This window comes from Pristiophorus japonicus, chromosome 8 (assembly GCF_044704955.1).
Source record: "Pristiophorus japonicus isolate sPriJap1 chromosome 8, sPriJap1.hap1, whole genome shotgun sequence".
Classification (NCBI taxonomy): domain Eukaryota; kingdom Metazoa; phylum Chordata; class Chondrichthyes; family Pristiophoridae; genus Pristiophorus; species Pristiophorus japonicus.
In genome coordinates this window covers 111859871-111878263 of record NC_091984.1, presented here as the reverse complement: position 1 = coordinate 111878263, position 18393 = coordinate 111859871, and the positions used below count along the sequence as shown (strand labels likewise).

The following is an 18393-nucleotide window of genomic DNA, read 5'->3' as shown; positions in this document are numbered from 1 at the left end:
AAAATAACGCTGGCACTATACACTGCTGTAAGATTAAATGAATTATGGAAACTGCCAGGATATCAAGCATTTGTATGTATAATTCTGTTCCATTGGCTATAGACCAATTGCACATTCATGGGATAGTAGGCATTTCTGTTCAGGAATAGAGCAGCAATGGGGATATTGGCACATACGGTCATTTGAGTTCAGTCAAACATACCCTGCAATCTAGAGACCCCTGTCACACGGGGGAATTGAAGGCCTCTTGTATGCTGCTGGCCACATTCCAAGAAATAATTGATCCATTGTTTGGTCTTGATCATTGTTGCGTCAGTGATCTGCCTGATACAAATGTGCTCTGAAGGCTATGAGATGTGACCGAGATTTCCTGTATTTGCTTGACACATTAAACTCTAACACAGCAGTTAGCTTCACAGTCACTAACCAATCTGTCATTGTCCTGGAAGTTGTTCCCAAGCCTGGCTACCGGAGTGTGCCTAATCCTGTTATGGCCTCATTCGGGAACTTTAGTCTCAACATATAAGGGCTGTGGATATGACTAGAGGATAGAGTCTTGCCTTATATATACAGATGGTATTCCAAGGATTGATCCTAGTAGAATGTCTAAGGTATAAATGTTCTTGTCTGGAATGGTTTCTGTGATTTCCTCCAGAATCTACAAATAACAGATATGCTAATAGCTGTGTTCATTCCCATGCAAATCAGCACACTAACATTGTAACATTGTCAATGCAGGGCAGCAAGCACAGGGGTCGTGGGTGAATGGGACTTAGTGCAAGTTAGGCCATGGACAGCAGAGTTTTGGATGAACTCAAGTTTATGGAGGGTGCAAAGTGTGAGGCCGGCCAGAAGAATATTGGAATAGTCAGGTTTGTAGGTAACAAAGGCATAGATGAGGATTTCAGCAGCAGATCAGCTGAGGCAGGGGCGGAGACAGACATCCAAAAGCGCTTTACAGCCAATGAATTACTTTTAAAGTGTAGTCACTGTTTTCTTGGCAAATCCAGCAGCAAAATTGAGCACAGCAAGATCTTGCAGACAACAATTTTCATGTTTTGGTGGATTAGTTGAAAGAACATAGCAACATAGAAACATAGAAAATAGGTGCAGGAGTAGGCCATTCGGCCCTTTGAGCCTGCACCGCCATTCAATGAGTTCATGGCTAAACATGCAACTTCAGTACCCCATTCCTGCTTTCTCGCCATACCCCTTGATCCCCCTAGTAAAAAGGACTACATCTAACTCCTTTTTGAATATATTTAGTGAATTGGCCTCAACAACTTTCGGTGGTAGAGAATTCCACAGGTTCACCACTCTCTGGGTGAAGAAGTTTCTCCTCATCTCGGTCCTAAATGGCTTACCCCTTATCCTTTGAATGTGACCCCTGGTTCTGGACTTCCCCAACATTGGGAACATTCTTCCTGCATCTAACATGTCTAAACCCATCAGAATTTTAAACGTTTCTATGAGATCCCCTCTCATTCTTCTGAACTCCAGTGAATACAAGCCCAGTTGATCCAGTCTTTCTTGATATGTCAGTCCCGCCATCCCGGGAATCAGTCTGGTGAACCTTCGCTGCACTCCCTCAATAGCAAGAATGTCCTTCCTCAAGTTAGGAGACCAAAACTGTACACAATACTCCAGGTGTGGCCTCACCAAGGCCCTGTACAACTGTAGCAACACCTCCCTGCCCCTGTACTCAACTCCCCTCGCTATGAAGGCCAACATGCCATTTGCTTTCTTAACTGCCTGCTGTACCTGCATGCCAACCTCCAATGACTGATGTACCATGACACCCAGGTCTCGTTGTACCTCTCCATTTCCTAATCTGTCACCATTCAGATAATAGTCTGTCTCTCTGTTTTTACCACCAAAGTGGATAACCTCACATTTATCCACATTATACTTCATCTGCCATGCATTTGCCCATTCACCTAACCTATCCAAGTCACTCTGCAGCCTCATAGCATCCTCCTCGCAGCTCACACTGCCACCCAACTTAGTGTCATCCGCAAATTTGGAGATACTACATTTAATCCCCTCGTCCAAATCATTAATGTACAATGTAAACAGCTGGGGCCCCAGCACAGAACCTTGCGGTACCCCACTAGTCACTGCCTGCCATTCTGAAAAGTACTCATTTACTCCTACTCTTTGCTTCCTGTCTGCCAAACAGTTCTCAATCCATGGAGTAGGCCATTCAGCCCCTTGAGTCTGTACAACCATTCAGTTAGATCATGGCTGATCTGTCCTCAACTCTGTTTACCCAATTTTGCTCCATATCCCCCTTAAAGGAATAATGATATGAAGTGCCGTGGATCTGATGAGGAAAATAGGGTAGGCAATTAAAAACATACAGTATATAAACACTAAAAAGTTGAAGTTCTTTCCTGTTACAATATAGCAAGTGGAAAAGTCCTCTAAGCATTTTAGGAACATGAGTAAGCCATTCAGCCCCTCGAGCCTGTCCCGCCATTATATTAGATCATTGCTGAACTATACCTCAATTCCATTTACCCGCCTTTAATCCATACCCTTTACCTAACAAAAATCTATCGATCTCAGTCTTAAAAAATTCTGTTACTATTATCTTTAATATCACTTGCAAGTTTTTTTTCATATTTCCTTTTTGCACCTCTTAGTACTTTCTCTCTATCCCTTTGTTGCTTTTTATTGATCTCCCAGTCTGTTGAATTTCCACTTGTCCTTGCATTTGTGCATGCCTTTTATTTTGACTTGATCCTGCCTCTTACCTTATTTGTTGACCATGTTTGCTTAACAACACAAATGGAGCCTTTGCCTTTTAGGTGTATGTACTGGTTTTGTATTGTTCCAAAAAGCAGAGCCTACTGGGCATCTGAAAGCTGTGTGAACATCTGTGTACCTCCCTAACCAATTAGATTGAAGAATCGTTAATGAGCAGCGCAGTCTGAACCAGTAAGTGTCAGTTAGAATATTGAATTTTACGTAAAATCAGGTACAGAAAATGAAATGAAGAGAAGGAAAGAAAGACTATATTAACAAAGATAAAAGAGACAAAAAAAATCTATTTACATTTTTGTATTTAAAAAAAATTCCAACAACAATTAAAATCTGAAGGATTGTAAAAGTTAATTTTCAGTGTCAGGAGAGGTTGTGTGGCAATAATTAAGACTTATCACGCTGTTAAAAAGGGCAATTATACTGGAATGGGAAAGCCCTAACTTTTTCTGACTTATTTAGTTTGTATCTATGAGGTAAGTGTAGCAACTTTACACATTCAGTGTATTTCAATGGTGAGTCAGACAGCGAGGTGTCATTATCGTGCAGCTTCTGGAGGAGCAAGCCATCTCAGACAGCATCCTCCTGATTTCCATGTTTAACTCTGCATGCGCATTCACCAGAAGTTGCTTTCTGATATTACGCATGAATAACGATGACCACTGTTATCCTCACCATTATTTCTGCAGCAAAATCGAGCCCAATACCTTTACTGCTTGAGCTATTTTGCTTCTCCTAGTCTATGTGAAAATTAAAATCTCCCATTATAGCAACAATGGGGATAATTTCAACCGAACTCGCTGCGCGAGAAACCTACGCTGATGGAATGCTGGTTTTAAATCCCGCCCAATTTTGCTCTCTTTTGATGTCATTGGAGAGTACAATCAAGCGGGGTGTAAAAATCAGCATTGTACCTGATCTTGTCCTTTTTTTGACAGATGGGTCAGGTTAAAATTACTCCCATTGTTTCTGCCAGATAGGGTACTTGATCTCTTAGGATTCACGGGGAAATCCCTGCTTTTCTTTAAAAAAAATTCTGTGGGATATTTTATATCTATGCAAGGAGCAGACAAATGAACAGTGCCTCCAACCCCCTCGTACTGCTGAATTACCTGCCTACACTATATGCTTATGTCCTTCTAACTCAGAGGCAAGAATAATAGAACACCCCAATCCAAAATATCACATCATCCAACTTACACCACGAGGTTCATTAGTAATAAAGACAAAATGGTACAAGAGTGCCATTGTACAAACCAACTATCTTAATGAGAGTTTAAATTCTAAAAATGTGCATGATTTTAAATGAATTAAAACATTTCTGATTGGGGTTGTAAACCATTGACTTGCTTGCTTTACCTTAACTTTTGATCATATTTGGAGTCTAACTTGATCTTTTTTTGTTATCTCCTTAGGTTCATGTTGTGCTGCAAATCTTCACAAGTGCCTCTCCAGCCCCTGCAAAAACAATGCGACCTGTGAGCAACACAACGAAGACTATGTTTGTCATTGTCCAGAGACGCCTGTAGCATTTACGGGGAAGAACTGTGAGGAACTATATGATGTTTGCGCCTCAGATCCCTGTTGGCACAATGCGACATGCAGCAGTGCTTTAGGAACAGCTAACTTCTCTTGTGACTGTCCCCCTGGTTACATTGGCACCACTTGCAAAACTTACATCAACAAATGTGCCAACATCTCCTGCACTAATGGCGGCATCTGTTCAGATGATGTCACCGGCTACAGCTGTGTTTGCCCACCAGGTTACACTGGCACTGACTGTGAAACCAATGTGAACGAATGCACATTGAACCCATGTCAAAACGGGGCTGTATGCAAGGATAAAGTGGATGGGTTTTCATGTTTCTGTGTGCCTGGCTATCAGGGCAGACGGTGCGAGATCGAAGTGGATGAATGTGCCTCAGAACCCTGCAGGAACGAAGCTAGATGCATGAATGAAATTGACAAGTATGTCTGTATCTGTCCACGTGGTTTTACAGGTAAAAATGGCAGTCTGACTGTTGTTTGGCAAACTTTCTGCAAGGAATTCTGCAATTATCAGTCCAAAAATTTCAATCAGAAACAAAAGCATTCATTTTCAGTTTTTGCCTTTTAAGTTGAAGATTTTCTTTTTATATTTTTTTCAAAAAGGCAGTAGAATCATACAGTGCAGAGGAGGCCATTCGGCCCATCATGCTCGTGCCGGCTCTTTGGTAGAGCTATCCAATTAGCCCCACTCCTCTGCTCTTCCCCATTTTCTGTCTTAAGTATTTATCCATTCCCTTTTCAACAGTGCTTTAGGAACAGATAACTTCTCCTGTGATTACTTCCACCACCCTTTTAGGCAATGCATTCCAGATGGGGTATAGTAGCATTGTGGTTTGTTTCCTGGACTAGTAATCCAGAGGCCTGGACTAAAGATCCAGAGACGTGAGTTCAAATTCCACCATGGCAGCTGGGGAATTTACATTCAGTTAATAAATAAATCTGGAATAAAAAGCTGGTATCAGTAATAGTGACCATGAAACTACCCAATTGTCGTAAAAACCCACTTAGTTCACTAACATCCTTTAGAGAAGGAAATCTGGTGTCCTGACCCGATCTGGCCTATCTGTGACTCCAGAGCCACAGCAATGTGGTTAACTCTTAACTGCCCTCTGAGTTGTACCAAACTGATACAAAGCAGTATCACTGCAGCAGTTCAAGAAGATGGCTCAACACCACCTTCTCAAGGGCAAGTAGGGATGGGCAATAAATGCTGACCTTACCAGTGATGTCCATATCCCATGAACAAATAAAAAAAATAGCATCCATTCCAGCATCTATACCATTACTAAGCTGTATATATAAAATTCTGTACATTTGCTCCAGCTATGTCCATTTTTATTGGTCCACAGTTTTAAAATGTTGTGGGAATCAATTTTTAAAGAGGATTGCCAAGTTTAGTCACTCAAGTTCTGAAAGACAAGATAGTTCGGGATTGTGCTAGTTAAACACTGCCTTTGTTTTGAACTCTATGTCATTCAGAACTTTGATGACATCTCTTGCATAATTCAAATGGGTAGCTGTGTGCAGTGCTCATCATTCTCTTTTATGGCCCGACCCTCGGAGGTGTTCTCTCGCAGGTCGGGGCCAGCCTGGAACATTTCCGCAGGTCGGACCAAAGAAGAGCTGGAGCGACACACCACTACAACTTCCAGCGCGAGCTGCTACAAACGTGTGACGATTTCGAAGTGGGCAACCAGATGACGTCATTAGGGCTCAGGTCGCCGTTTGGAGCATGGGCAGGACTTTCGGCGGAGCCTAGGTACAGCAAAGGAGTGGGAAGGTCGTGACAGAAGTGCGGCGAGTGATCGAGACAAAGGAGCGATGAGGGATCGTGGCTGAGATTCTGTGGGTGATCATGGCGGAGGTGCAGCGAGTGTTTTGTGACGGAGGAGCGGTGAGAGATCATGGCGGAGGTGCGGCGAATGAGGGTACAGGGCCCAGAAGAGCCTAGGGCTCAGGGGCAGCATGGGCCAGCCCACACTGTGATATGTGTGCGCACTAGGTCTGTGCAGCAGAGCAGGTCTCCAGTCGTCCTGGTTAACTGGATAAAGGTTCTGTCATGCCCATGAGCTAGCTGATGTGCAACGGTCACCACACGTTAAAAAAAATCCACGCACAGGCATCTTCCATCCCTTCGATTGGAGTTCAGGACTGCAATATCTGGTCATTCATTGAAACCTCTGTGAACTTGTCCTTTTGGTGTGGAAGCAAGTCATCCTTGTTCGAGGGACCGCCTATGATGATCATCATCATTCTGCTTTTCACATTTAGGAACTCAAGGTCAAAGATTCTTAGCTAGAAAGAAAGATAAAATACAATACAAAATTTAACACTATACATTTTGAAAATAAGAAGGAATAATGGATCAGCAGAAACCACACCACTGCTACATTTAGGCTCATTCAGTAATGCATGATGGCCACAACCTGTTGTTGAACATTGCAGCAGCATACATCATTACCTTTGTGCTGTTGTTTATATGATGTCAGTGGATGATTTCAGTCATCCAGCACTCTCGACCAGGAGCCACGCTCGAAAGGGCCATTGTCATGTATCTCACACTACTGTATATAACTGTATCTTACCATGCCATACATGACTGTAACTAGATATGACCTGTAACCACAAGCATACTTTACCCACCAGGGGTGCACTTGCAGGAGACACTGCATACCTGTTCCACACAGGTATATAAAGGCAGATCTCAGGCAAGTGTGGCACTCGAGAGCTGTGAAATAAAAGTGCAGGCCCAGAGTGACCTTGTCTTCAGCATGTGCCTCGTGTAAGTCTGTACTGCAGGGTCAGGACTTGACAGTGGCAACGAATTACGGGATCACAGAATCCACAGAATGGCTACCAACGGCTCAGATGAGAAATACAATGCTAAGACAATTGGGAGGACTTTTTAGAAAGGCTCCAGCAAAGCTTTGTAACCAAAGACTGGTTGGGCGATGATAAGGCAGACAAGAGAAGAGCCCATCTCTTGACCAGCTGTGGCTCGAAAACATCCGCCTTAATGAAGGACCTTTGGCACCCGAGAAACCAGCAAACAAGTTGTTTGAGGAGTTGAGCACACTGGTGAGAGACCACCTGAAGCCAGCGAGCAGCCTACACATGGCCAGACACAGGTTCTACAACTACAGACGCTGTGTGGGCCAGAGCATACCCGACTTTGTGGCAGAACTTCGGAGGCTGGCTAGTTTATGTGAGTTCTCCGATGAACTAAGGAGAGAAGAACTGAGAGACTTTTTTACTGAAGGAATAGGCCACACAGGCATATTCCAAAAGCTCATAGAGACCAAGAACTTGACCCTAGAGGCAGCAGCACTGGTTGCACAGACATTCTTGGCAGGAGAAGAAGAAACGAGGCTGATCTACACTGCGGGTACAACAACTAACGAAACATCGGAACAAGGGGTTCACAGCGTGAAACGAGCTGCTACCCCCACACACAGACAAAGGCAGGAGAGCAGGCCCTCAACAACAGGTAGTGGCGCCAGAAGCCATCAAGGGCCACATGAATGGCCATGCACACCTCATCAACCCACAATGCGAGCAATCAACTACAGACTGAGAGAAGCTTAAGAGAGATCAGCCAGACGCAGCTTATCCTTCGGAAACAATGGAAGCGGTCTTTGCTGGAGATGTGGGGGAAGGCACTCAACAAGGGGATGTCGATTTCAGCATGCTGTTTGCAGAAACTGCAACTATACAGGGCATCTGGCTCGCATGTGCAGAAAAACAGCAGCTCAGCTGGTATACGAATTGGAAGGGTCGGAAAGCGGACCAGAAGATGGTGGGGACAGTGCCCGGGACACCGGGATATAGCGGGTCAACACGATCAATGTCCGCTGTTCTTAGAACAAGACGCCTCCAATAATGATGAGGGTCCTACTCAACGGGATACCCGTCAACATGGAGCTGGATACGGGAGCTCGTCAATCTCTCATGAGCGTCCAACAATTTGAACAGCTGTGGCCGCACAAAAGCAACAGACCAAAACTCACAAGGATTGACACCAAACTAAGGAACTTATACCAAAGAAATCATCCCAGTCCTTGGCAGCACCATGCTCTCAGTCACACACAAAGGGATGGTGAACCGACTTCCCCTGTGGATTGTCCCTGAAAATCTCCCAGCACTGTTGGGGAGAAGCTGGCTGGCAAAACTAAATTGGAAATGGGATGATGTTCACGCCATGTCGTCAGAGGAACGGACCTCCTGCTCACCAGTTCTAAGTCGTTTTGAACATCTCTTTCAGCCAGGTGTGGGCACCTTCAAAGGGTAAATCTACATCACACAGGATGCCAGACTGGTCCATCACAAGGCTAGAGCTGTGCCTTATGTGATGAGGGAAAAGATTGAACACGAACTGGACCGCTTCTGTGGGAAGGCATTATCTCACCCGTGGAATTTAGCGACTGGGCAAATCCCATCGTCCCCGTCATGAAGCTTGATGGATCCGTACGAATCTGTGAGGATTACAAGTCTACCATAAACAGAGTCTCCCTACAGGACCAATACCCGCTGCCCAGAGCGGAGGACCTATTTGTCACATTGGCTGGAGGAAAACTTTTCTTGAAACTAGATCTCACATCTGCGTATATGACTCAAGAACTAACCGAAGAGTCTAAGCTACTCACCACCATCAACACACATCGAAGCCTTTTTATGTACAGTCAATGCCCATTCGGCATCACGTCGGCAGCTGCTATACTCCAGCGCAACATGGAGAGTCTGCTCAAGTCCATCACATGGACGGTTGTGTTTCAAGATGACATACTCACCACGGGCAGGGTCACCGACTCCCATCTCCGCAATTTGGAGGAAGTACTAAGTCGATTGGATCGGGTAGGCCTGAGAGTTAAGAAATCCAAGTGTCTGTTTCTTGCGCCCGAGGTTGAATTTTTGGGCAGAAGGATTGCCGCTGATGGAATCCGCCCAACAGAATCCAAAACCGAAGCAATTCGTCTGACACCCAACACCCGGAATGTCTCGGAACTGCGCACCTTTCTCGGGCTACTCAATTACTTTGGGAACTTTATGCAGGACTTCAGCACACTGCTGGAGCCTCTCCACGTGCTACTCAGAAAGGGGTGCGATTGGTTTTGGGGGGACGCCCAAGAACGCGCCTTCAATAAGGCACGCAACCTTCTATGTTCCAAGAGTGTTTTAGCCTTTTTTGACCCAGGTAAAAAGCTAGTTCTTACATGTGATGCGTCAGCGTACAGGGTCGGATGCGTTTTACATCATGTCAATGATGCAGGTAAATTACAATCCATTGCTTATGCCTCCAGGTCACTTTCGCGGGCGGAGCACGGGTACGGTATGGTTGAGAAGGAGGCGCTCGCGTGCGTGTATGGTGTCAAAAAGATGCACCAATACCTTTTTGGGGCTAAGTTCGCGTTAGAAACAGACCACAAACCCCTCACGTCCCTGCTATCTGAGCGCAAGGCAATAAACGCCAATGCCTCGGCACGCATTCAGCGGTGGGCACTCATGCTGGCATCTTACGACTACACAATAAGGCACAGACAACTGTGCCGACGCGCTTAGCAGGCAACCCCTGGAGACCACGGAAGGGTCCGATGAACAGGACTGTGAGATGGCCTTTGAATCCACAGGTTTGCCCATGACGGCTCGCCAAATCAGAGCCTGGATGACCAGTGACCCCATGTTATCCTTTGTCAAAGGATGTGTTTTAACTTGTGACTGGGCAGAGGCTCGCGATGCCTGCCCCGAGGAGATCAAACCTTTCCATAGGCGCATGCATGAATTATCACAACAGACAGACTGCCTGATGTGGGGCAGCCGAGTAGTTATGCCCTTGCGAGGCAGAGAGGCGTTTTTCCGGGAGCTCCACCGCGAGTACCCGGGGATCGACCTTATGAAGGCCATAGCTAGATCCCACGTCTGGTGGCCTGGCATTGACGCGGACTTGGAGCTCTGCGTCCGGCGGTGCACCATTTGTGCCCAACTCAGTAATGCCCCCAGGGAGGCCCCCCAAGCTCCTGGCACTGGCCCACCAAAACGTGGTCGCGGGTGCATGTAGATGATGCAGGCCCATTCATGGGCAAAATGTTCCTTGTAGTCGTCGATGCATTTTCTTAGTGGATCGAGTGCACCATTTTAAACTCGAGCACCACCCCCACCACTGTGGAGAGCCTTAGAATCATGTTTGCAACGCACGGAATTCCTGACATATTGGTCAGTGATAATGGTCCATGCTTCACCAGCGCATATTTCAAGATGTTATAGTTGACCATGGCATAAATCACGTTAAGACAGCGTCGTTCAAGCCGGCCTCCAATGGCCAGGCGGAGCGAGCAGTGCAAGTCGTTAAACAAGGCATGCTAAAAATCCAAGGTCCCATGCTTCAGAGCCGCCTGTCGTGACTGCTGCTGGCATACAGATCACGTCCGCATTCATTGACTGGGGTTCCCCCCCGCACAACTATTGATGAAACGGACCTTAAAGACTAGGCTCTCGCTAATCCCCCCAGACATGCATGAAATTGTTGAGGCAAAGCGCCAGAAGCTCACTGAGTACCATGACCGAAATTCGAGGGGGAGGTGGAATGGGATAGGGGACAAAGTGTTTGTGCTAAACTATGGCAGGGGTCCCAAATGGCTTGCAGGGACAGTAACAGGCAAGGAAGGAAACAGGCTACTGGTTGTACAAATGGACAATGGCTAAACCTGCCGGAGGCATGTAGACCAAGTAAAAAGTAGATTCACCAACAACACTGCAGAACCAGAGGCAGACTACAATGTGGAACTCATGCCACACCTGGTGGACAGACAGAGGGAACAACCTGAGGAAAGGGCAGTCTCAACAGACAGCCCAGGCAAGATACCTGCAATCACACCAAAAGAAAAACAGGCACCAAGGCAAACAACTGAACCACAATTAAGATGCTCCACGCGAGAGCGTAGACCACCTGAGAGACCTGAATCTATAAAGACAATAAGACCTTGGAGGAGGATGATGTCATGTAACTCACACTACTGTATATAACTGTATCTTACCATGCTATACATGACTGTAACTAGATATGACCTGTAACCACAAGCATACTTTACCACCAGGGGTGCACTTGCAGGAGACACTGCACACCTGTTCCACACAGGTATATAAAGGCAGGTCTCAGGCAAGTGTGGCACTCGAGAGCTGTGAAATAAAAGTGCAGGTCCAGAGTGACCTTGACTTCAGCATGTGCCTCGTGTAAGTCTGTACTGCAGGGTCAGGACTTTACAGCCATGAGTCGGAGAATTGTGGCTACACCCTTGTCGTCCTATTTGTAACCCGCACTATTTTCATTGTTTCCCCACTGGGAGCGTAGGATCACTTAATTTATCCTGCAATGTCTTACCAATAAATACAACAATGAAAAAAGTGAGAAAATGTACTGGAAGAATTTATTAGAATTGACAAACATACTAAAATCCTACATTTTTAGTATGTTACAGGCACTATATAAATGTAAGTTGTTGTAGAGAATATACAATTTGGCCTGTAGGACTTATAAGACTTTATTCCAAATACCTGCACAAAAACTGAACAAAGCCCATGCAATACTTCAGTAACACCTGTCCAGGATCAAAAAAGATTAGGGCCGGATTTTCCGCTTTCGGCTTTTTTTGGCGAAAACTGTAGCGATACGTGAAACTTACCATTTTCGCAGTGCTACCGTTTTTAAGCCAAACTTTCGGCCTTTACATATGCGCCTTCGGTAAGGGGGGCATTGCACAAGCATTCACGGCGCAAAACGCGAGTATTGGCAACTTTAATCCAGGACCGGGAGGCCTTGGGAGGGGGGGAAAAGCATTCCAAAAACATTTACAAGACCTTTAACTATCTAATTGTTGCAAAAACATTACAAAAATAAAAACTTTAACTTATCATTTTTGCAGGTTTTCGTACTTACCATTGCTGGCAGGGCTGCACTGACAGGTTTGACTTGGCGGTATTCTGGGCATGGTGCACGGGTCGGGAAAAAGCCAAAACCGGATGCAAACACAATCCGAGTTGTTGCATGTCAGCGCTCCTCTCCCCGGCGGTACTTGGAAGCACCGCCGCAAACAGGCACCCGAGGATCCCCCCCGGGCTTTGCGGCCGGGTTTTCGTCGCGGAGGATCAAACCAAGGCAAAAACCTGGTTGCAAACCTCTCGAAAATCCGGCCCAACAAACTTAAAGTTTAATTATACAACATGCAAGAAGTGAAGATAATATGGGGACTAAAAGCAAACCAGATGTATTAGGATCAAAGCCTCAGAGGGCACATGGTGTTTATTGGATACGCTTACATCAATGATCCCAGCACTGATTTTTTTTTTGTTTTAAATGATCTTACAAAAGTTTTTTCACTTAGAGTGAAAATATTGTAACAATTGTTAACTAAGCACAAATGTAAAATGCAGCTATTTCCATAGTTGTACCTCATCTATCGCTGAGTATTACTGGATAGAACAATGAACGCAAAGAAGCTCTTCATTTAAACGTGCTTCATGCAAATTACTTGTTCAACCAATTTTGAAATTCCCATTTTACTGTGTTATTTACATTGCTTAAGTCATTTTCGATGTGCAAAAGACACATAGAATTATCAGAAGTAGGCTATATTATCCTTACACGATGCTGCTATTTTTCTGAATTTCACCCCAGTCTCTGACACTCTCTCCTGCCAATCTTCAATAGTATTGATCAGCTGATTGGGAGCAATTTGGACTTTGGGTGATGGTGTAAAATAAGCGCTATCGGATTAGCTGCCCACTATATATCTCTTCCATTGACCTAATTAATGGATCGTAATTTCCATTGACTTTCTATTGTCATATTTTTGTCGCACATTGTATCGATGTTCTCAATAAAGACAATCAATGCTACAGCTCATCACACCTGCTAAGAGGCATACTTGATTGATGGAAGAATGACTTCCTCCATCCTCCTGCAGTTTCCCTTCCTTTCTTAGAGAAATGGAAAAGCTCACTAGTGGAAGAGAAAATGTGAATCAAACCATATCTCTAGGGTGGTCTATTGATATTGTAGTTTCCAGATCACTGGGGTGTATTAATTCTTTTTTTGAATGAAAATGGATGTTCAATTGTTGACTTTTGTGCATCAATTTTATAATGTATCAATTTATCGGATTGAATGTTGCAGGAAATAATTGTGAACTGGAAATCAACGAGTGCTTGTCACAACCGTGTCTGAATGGGGCAACCTGTCAAGACCACTTTGCCAGCTACACTTGCATATGTGCACCAGGGTTCAAGGGCACCGACTGTGAAATAAACCTCGATGAATGTACTAGTCAGCCATGTCAGAATGGAGGGCAATGTATAGATGAAGAAAATGGGTAAGTTGTATAATAACGGCAACATTAAATATCCATTGGCCCGGATTTTGTGGTCAGCAGCAAATGAACAGCGGCAGCCATTCATTACACTTACACTACCCCACAGAATTTCTGTGGGTTTTTGCACTGGAATTTGCGGTAATTGGAGAGCTATTTTGGCACGGCGCCCTCTACAGGGAATCTGGGACCTGTATGAACAAGTCAAGCAACTGTGTGTCTCTTCAACCAATCAGATTGAAGAATTCTGACTGAGGCACGCAGAGTCTAAACCAGGAAGTGCAAGTTAGAATATTAATTTAGTGCCAAATCACGTATAGAAAGCGAAATAAAGAGAGGGAAAGAAAGTTGGATTAAGAGTGAGAGAGATAGAAGAGACACAAAGAAAAAGATTTCAAAGATTATTGCCGACTTTACTGGGTATCTATGAAGCAAGTACCCCAACTTCATGCCGTTCCATGTACTGTATTTGTATGAGTCCCTTGGCAGGATACTGGCATAATGAAGTTTCTGGAAGAGCAGGGCAACTCAGACAGCAACTTCCTGATTTCCACGTTTAACTGCACGTGCAGTCATTGGTAGTTGCTGTCCGATTAACACTTTATTGAGCCTGAAATTTGGGTCAGAGACTTCCTTCCGACGAGGCTAATGGGACTCAAGGTAGACAAGTCCCCTGGTCCTGATGAAATGCATCCTAGGGTATTAAAAGAGATGGCGGAAGTTATAGCAGATGCATTCGTTATAATCTACCAAAATTCTGTGGACTCTGGGGAGGTACCAGCGGATTGGTAAGCAGCTAATGTAACGCCTCTGTTTAAAAAAGGGGGCAGACAAAAAGCAGATAAATATAGGCCGGTTAGTTTAACATCTGTAGTGGGGAAAATGATTGAAGCTATCATTAAGGAAGAAATAGAGGGACATCTAGATAGGTATAGTGCAATCAAGCAGACGCAACATGGATTCATGAAGGGGAAATCATGTTTAACTAATTTAGTGGAATTCTTTGAGGATATAACGAGCATGGTGGATAGAGGTGTACCGATGGATGTGGTGTATTTAGATTTCCAAAAGGCATTCGATAAGGTGCCACACAAAAGGTTACTGCAGAAGATAAAGGTACGCGGAGTCAGAGGAAATGTATTAGCATGGATAGAGAATTGGCTGGCGAACAGAAAGCAGAGAGTCGGGATAAATGGGTCCTTTTCGGGTTGGAAATCGGTGGTTAGTGGTGTGCCACAGGGATCGGTGCTGGGACCACAACTGTTTACAATATACATAGATGACCTGGAAGAGGGGATAGAGTGTAGTGTAACAAAATTTGCAGATGACACAAAGATTAGTGGGAAAGCGGGTTGTGTCGATGACATAGAGAGGCTGCAAAGAGATTTAGATAGGTTAAGCGAATGGGCTAAGGTTTGGCAGATGCAATACAATATTGGAAAATGTGAGGTCATCCACCTTGGGGGAAAAAAAACAGTAAAAGGGAATATTATCTGAATGGGGAGAAATTACAACATGCTGCGGTGCAGAGGGACCTGGGGGTCCTTGTGCATGAATCCCAAAAAGTTAGTTTGCAGGTGCAGCAGGTAATCAGGAAGGCAAATGGAATGTTGGCCTTCATTGCGAGAGGAATGGAGTACAAAAGCAGGGAGGTCCTGCTGCAACTGTATAGGGTATTAGTGAGGCCGCACCTGGAGTACTGCGTGCAGTTTTGGTCACCTTACTTCAGGAAGGACATACTGGCTTTGGAGGTGTTACAGAGACGATTTACTAGGCTGATTCCGGAGATGAGGGGGTTACCTTATGATGATAGATTGAGTAGACTGGGTCTTTACTTGTTGGAGTTCAGAAGGATGAGGGGTGATCTTATAGAAACATTTAAAATAATGAAAGGGATAGACAAGATAGAGGTGGAGAGGTTGTTTCCACTGGTCGGGGAGACTAGAACTAGGGGGCACAGCCTCAAAATACGGGGGAGCCAATTTAAAACCGAGTTGAGAAGGAATTTCTTCTCCCGGAGGGTTGTGAATCTGTGGAATTCTCTGCCCAAGGAAGCAGTTGAGGCTAGCTCATTGAATGTATTCAAATCACAGATAGATAGATTTTTAACCAATAAGGTAATTAAGAGTTACGGGGAGCGGGTGGGTAAGTGGAACTGAGTCCACGGCCAGATCAGCCATGATCTTGTTGAATGGCGGAGCAGGCTCGAGGGGCTAGATAGCCTACTCCTGTTCCTAATTCTTATGTTCTTATGTTCTTATGAACGCCTCCAAACCGAGAATTTTTAATGAAAGTACCTGGTGGTACAGGAGGTGTCTGTGATTGCAGTGAGAGGCCTTCTCTTTCTGTGCTTTGGAGCACGCCCCTGTCCGCAAGGTTTGCAAAAAGAAGGAGGAGTCACGTGTAACTGGACAACCAATCAGGTACAGTATTCTCATTGATAGCAATGAGAAAAAAAACACATTAAACACAACATAAAATGTTTTTAAAACACCACACATAATTAAAATTATTTCAAACTAAAATTAATTAAATGTTTTAGAAAACATTTTTTTTTTTATTTTTGTTTTGTGTTTTAATAGGGTTTAAAATAAACGTACCTTCATAGACAGGTAAACATAAAAATGTGTATTTAAATTTTAATTTTAAATGTTTTAAAACTCTTACGCTGGTAAATGTAGGCTATGCACCTGCTTTTACCAGGTGCAAGAGTTTAAAGGACATTCGCTGGGCAAGAGTTGGGCAAATAGCCCAATCTCGCCCTGGCAAATGTCCTGGATGTGGGGATGCATTCGACCTGTCAAGCCAAAACTTGACAGATCGGAAAAGCCGGCTTTCGGCACATGCGCATTGCGCACCAAAAACCAGCTTTTGCGGGGCCTCCCGGGGTCCATACATACCCGGCAAGGCCGGAATTTTAGCCTCAATAACTGTGAGCACTGATAGCCTCACCTTTATTATTACCACAAAATCTGAGCCAAGATTATTAATTGCCAAATCTAACAAAGTCAAAATCGCTTTGAGTTTGATGCATGGTTGGAAAATAGTCTTTTATAAAATCAAGCAGCAACTATCTTATGCATCTTGAAGTGCAGTGAAGAGGCTATAATGTTAACCATAACTTTGTTGACTTACAAAAATGTAAAAGTCTTGGTTCTTTGAAGATTTTACATTTTAAGAAAATTTCAAGATGAACAGTTGCAAACATGAACTCCAAGTGTCAATCATGTAATGTTTAATGTATGCCTTTAAAGTGGCACTATTTTTTTTTAATAAGAAAGTGTTTGTCAAACAGTTTTTTTATATTGGAGACAGATAAAAGCCATTCATCACAGACTTCACATCAACTGCAAGTGGCACAGTGATGTCTCAATTTGATTTGCACCGTTACATCACGAGCTTGTGACCAGATGGAAGAAGGTTTGAAAACATCTTCTCCATGAAGATAGTGGCCTATCGGGATGCTGTATATTTGCCACCTTTCAAGAGGAGCCTGTTTGATGCGATAAGCTCCTGAAAGAGAACAAAGCATGCAAGGGCTGACTGACCGTCAGAGCCATTTACCTCAGTTTAAAAGGCAAAGTTATTTGAATGGATCCCTTGGGAATAATTAATAAGCCAATAAATGACTGTATTTTTAGTTATCTTGTGGCTGTCTTCAATCAGTTGTTATTAATTACAAAACTTTTTAAAACCTTGCCCATTTTATCTAGGGTTAAAGATAATTGGATTACTGCATTGGGCGACTAGGACTATGGAATTAGTACATTTTCTGACTATTCTACATCTATTTATTTTTTACATAAAAATTTTATTGCTTTAGATACAAAGTCAAGCTTAATTGCTTAATTTGGTTAATAAAGTATACACAATTCCTCAAGTGATTCTGGTGTGTAAATGGTGGAAATGTATTTGATGTCACTATCATGGTTACAGAATTCTAATGGGTTTTAAATCCGAAACGGAGAAGAATAATTGAAGAATTAATGAGAAAAGTGAAAACATTAGAAACGTTGCAGTCCTTGGTCACTGCATTTATTAAACCAAAACAAATATATAAATAATAACTATTAATTCTGTCAACAACACTACTGGTCAGGTGGTTTTAAACTCTGTTCTCAATGGGTACTGATACTTTGTAATATTCTAAAGCAGATTAATTTTTATTTGCTTATTGCAGATATAGCTGTGACTGTGCGAACATCCGATTCACGGGTTTACACTGTGACATCGACATCCCAGGTTGTCTTTCACATCCCTGCCTCAACAGCGCCACCTGTCAGGACAATGTTGGAAATTACACTTGCCACTGTTGGCCAGGTTTGTGATTGTTTAAATGTGAAACTTCTGATGCTACATAATTAACAATATCAACACTATTTTATCGAAACCAAAAACACTTGCTACATATGTATTATAAATGTATATATACACCTGATTTGGGGAAATTATAGCTGTACAATTTTGCATGTTCAGAAAATGCATTATGACTTATGCCTTGGATGTCCTACATCTGTGCTGATTTACAAATAATGTGTGCCGTCTGCTTCACTGATGCGGACCAGGCTTTTCTAATCATGCACAAGCATACAGGACACAGCATGTACCTATCTGTATATGTGCAATGTTATCAGAGGAGATTGGCAAGCCGAGTGTGCATGACCTATACAAGGTAGTGACACCTGTATTATGTCTACCTACTGTTCCCCCAGTGAGTAGCTCAGCC

At 43.7% G+C, this 18393-nt stretch overlaps 1 protein-coding gene across 1 annotated transcript in view; it reads left to right on the top strand.

The window, feature by feature from the left end:
- Positions 1-789: 789 nt before the first annotated feature.
- The window catches only part of crb1 (crumbs cell polarity complex component 1), a 144058-nt gene continuing 126454 nt past the window's right edge, over positions 790-18393 (top strand). Inside the window, exons 1-4 of the mRNA XM_070888256.1 lie at positions 790-880; positions 4179-4763; positions 13475-13670; positions 17848-17987. Of these exons, the coding sequence (XP_070744357.1) occupies positions 790-880; positions 4179-4763; positions 13475-13670; positions 17848-17987 (1012 nt within the window). The remainder of the gene's footprint in view (positions 881-4178; positions 4764-13474; positions 13671-17847; positions 17988-18393) is intronic.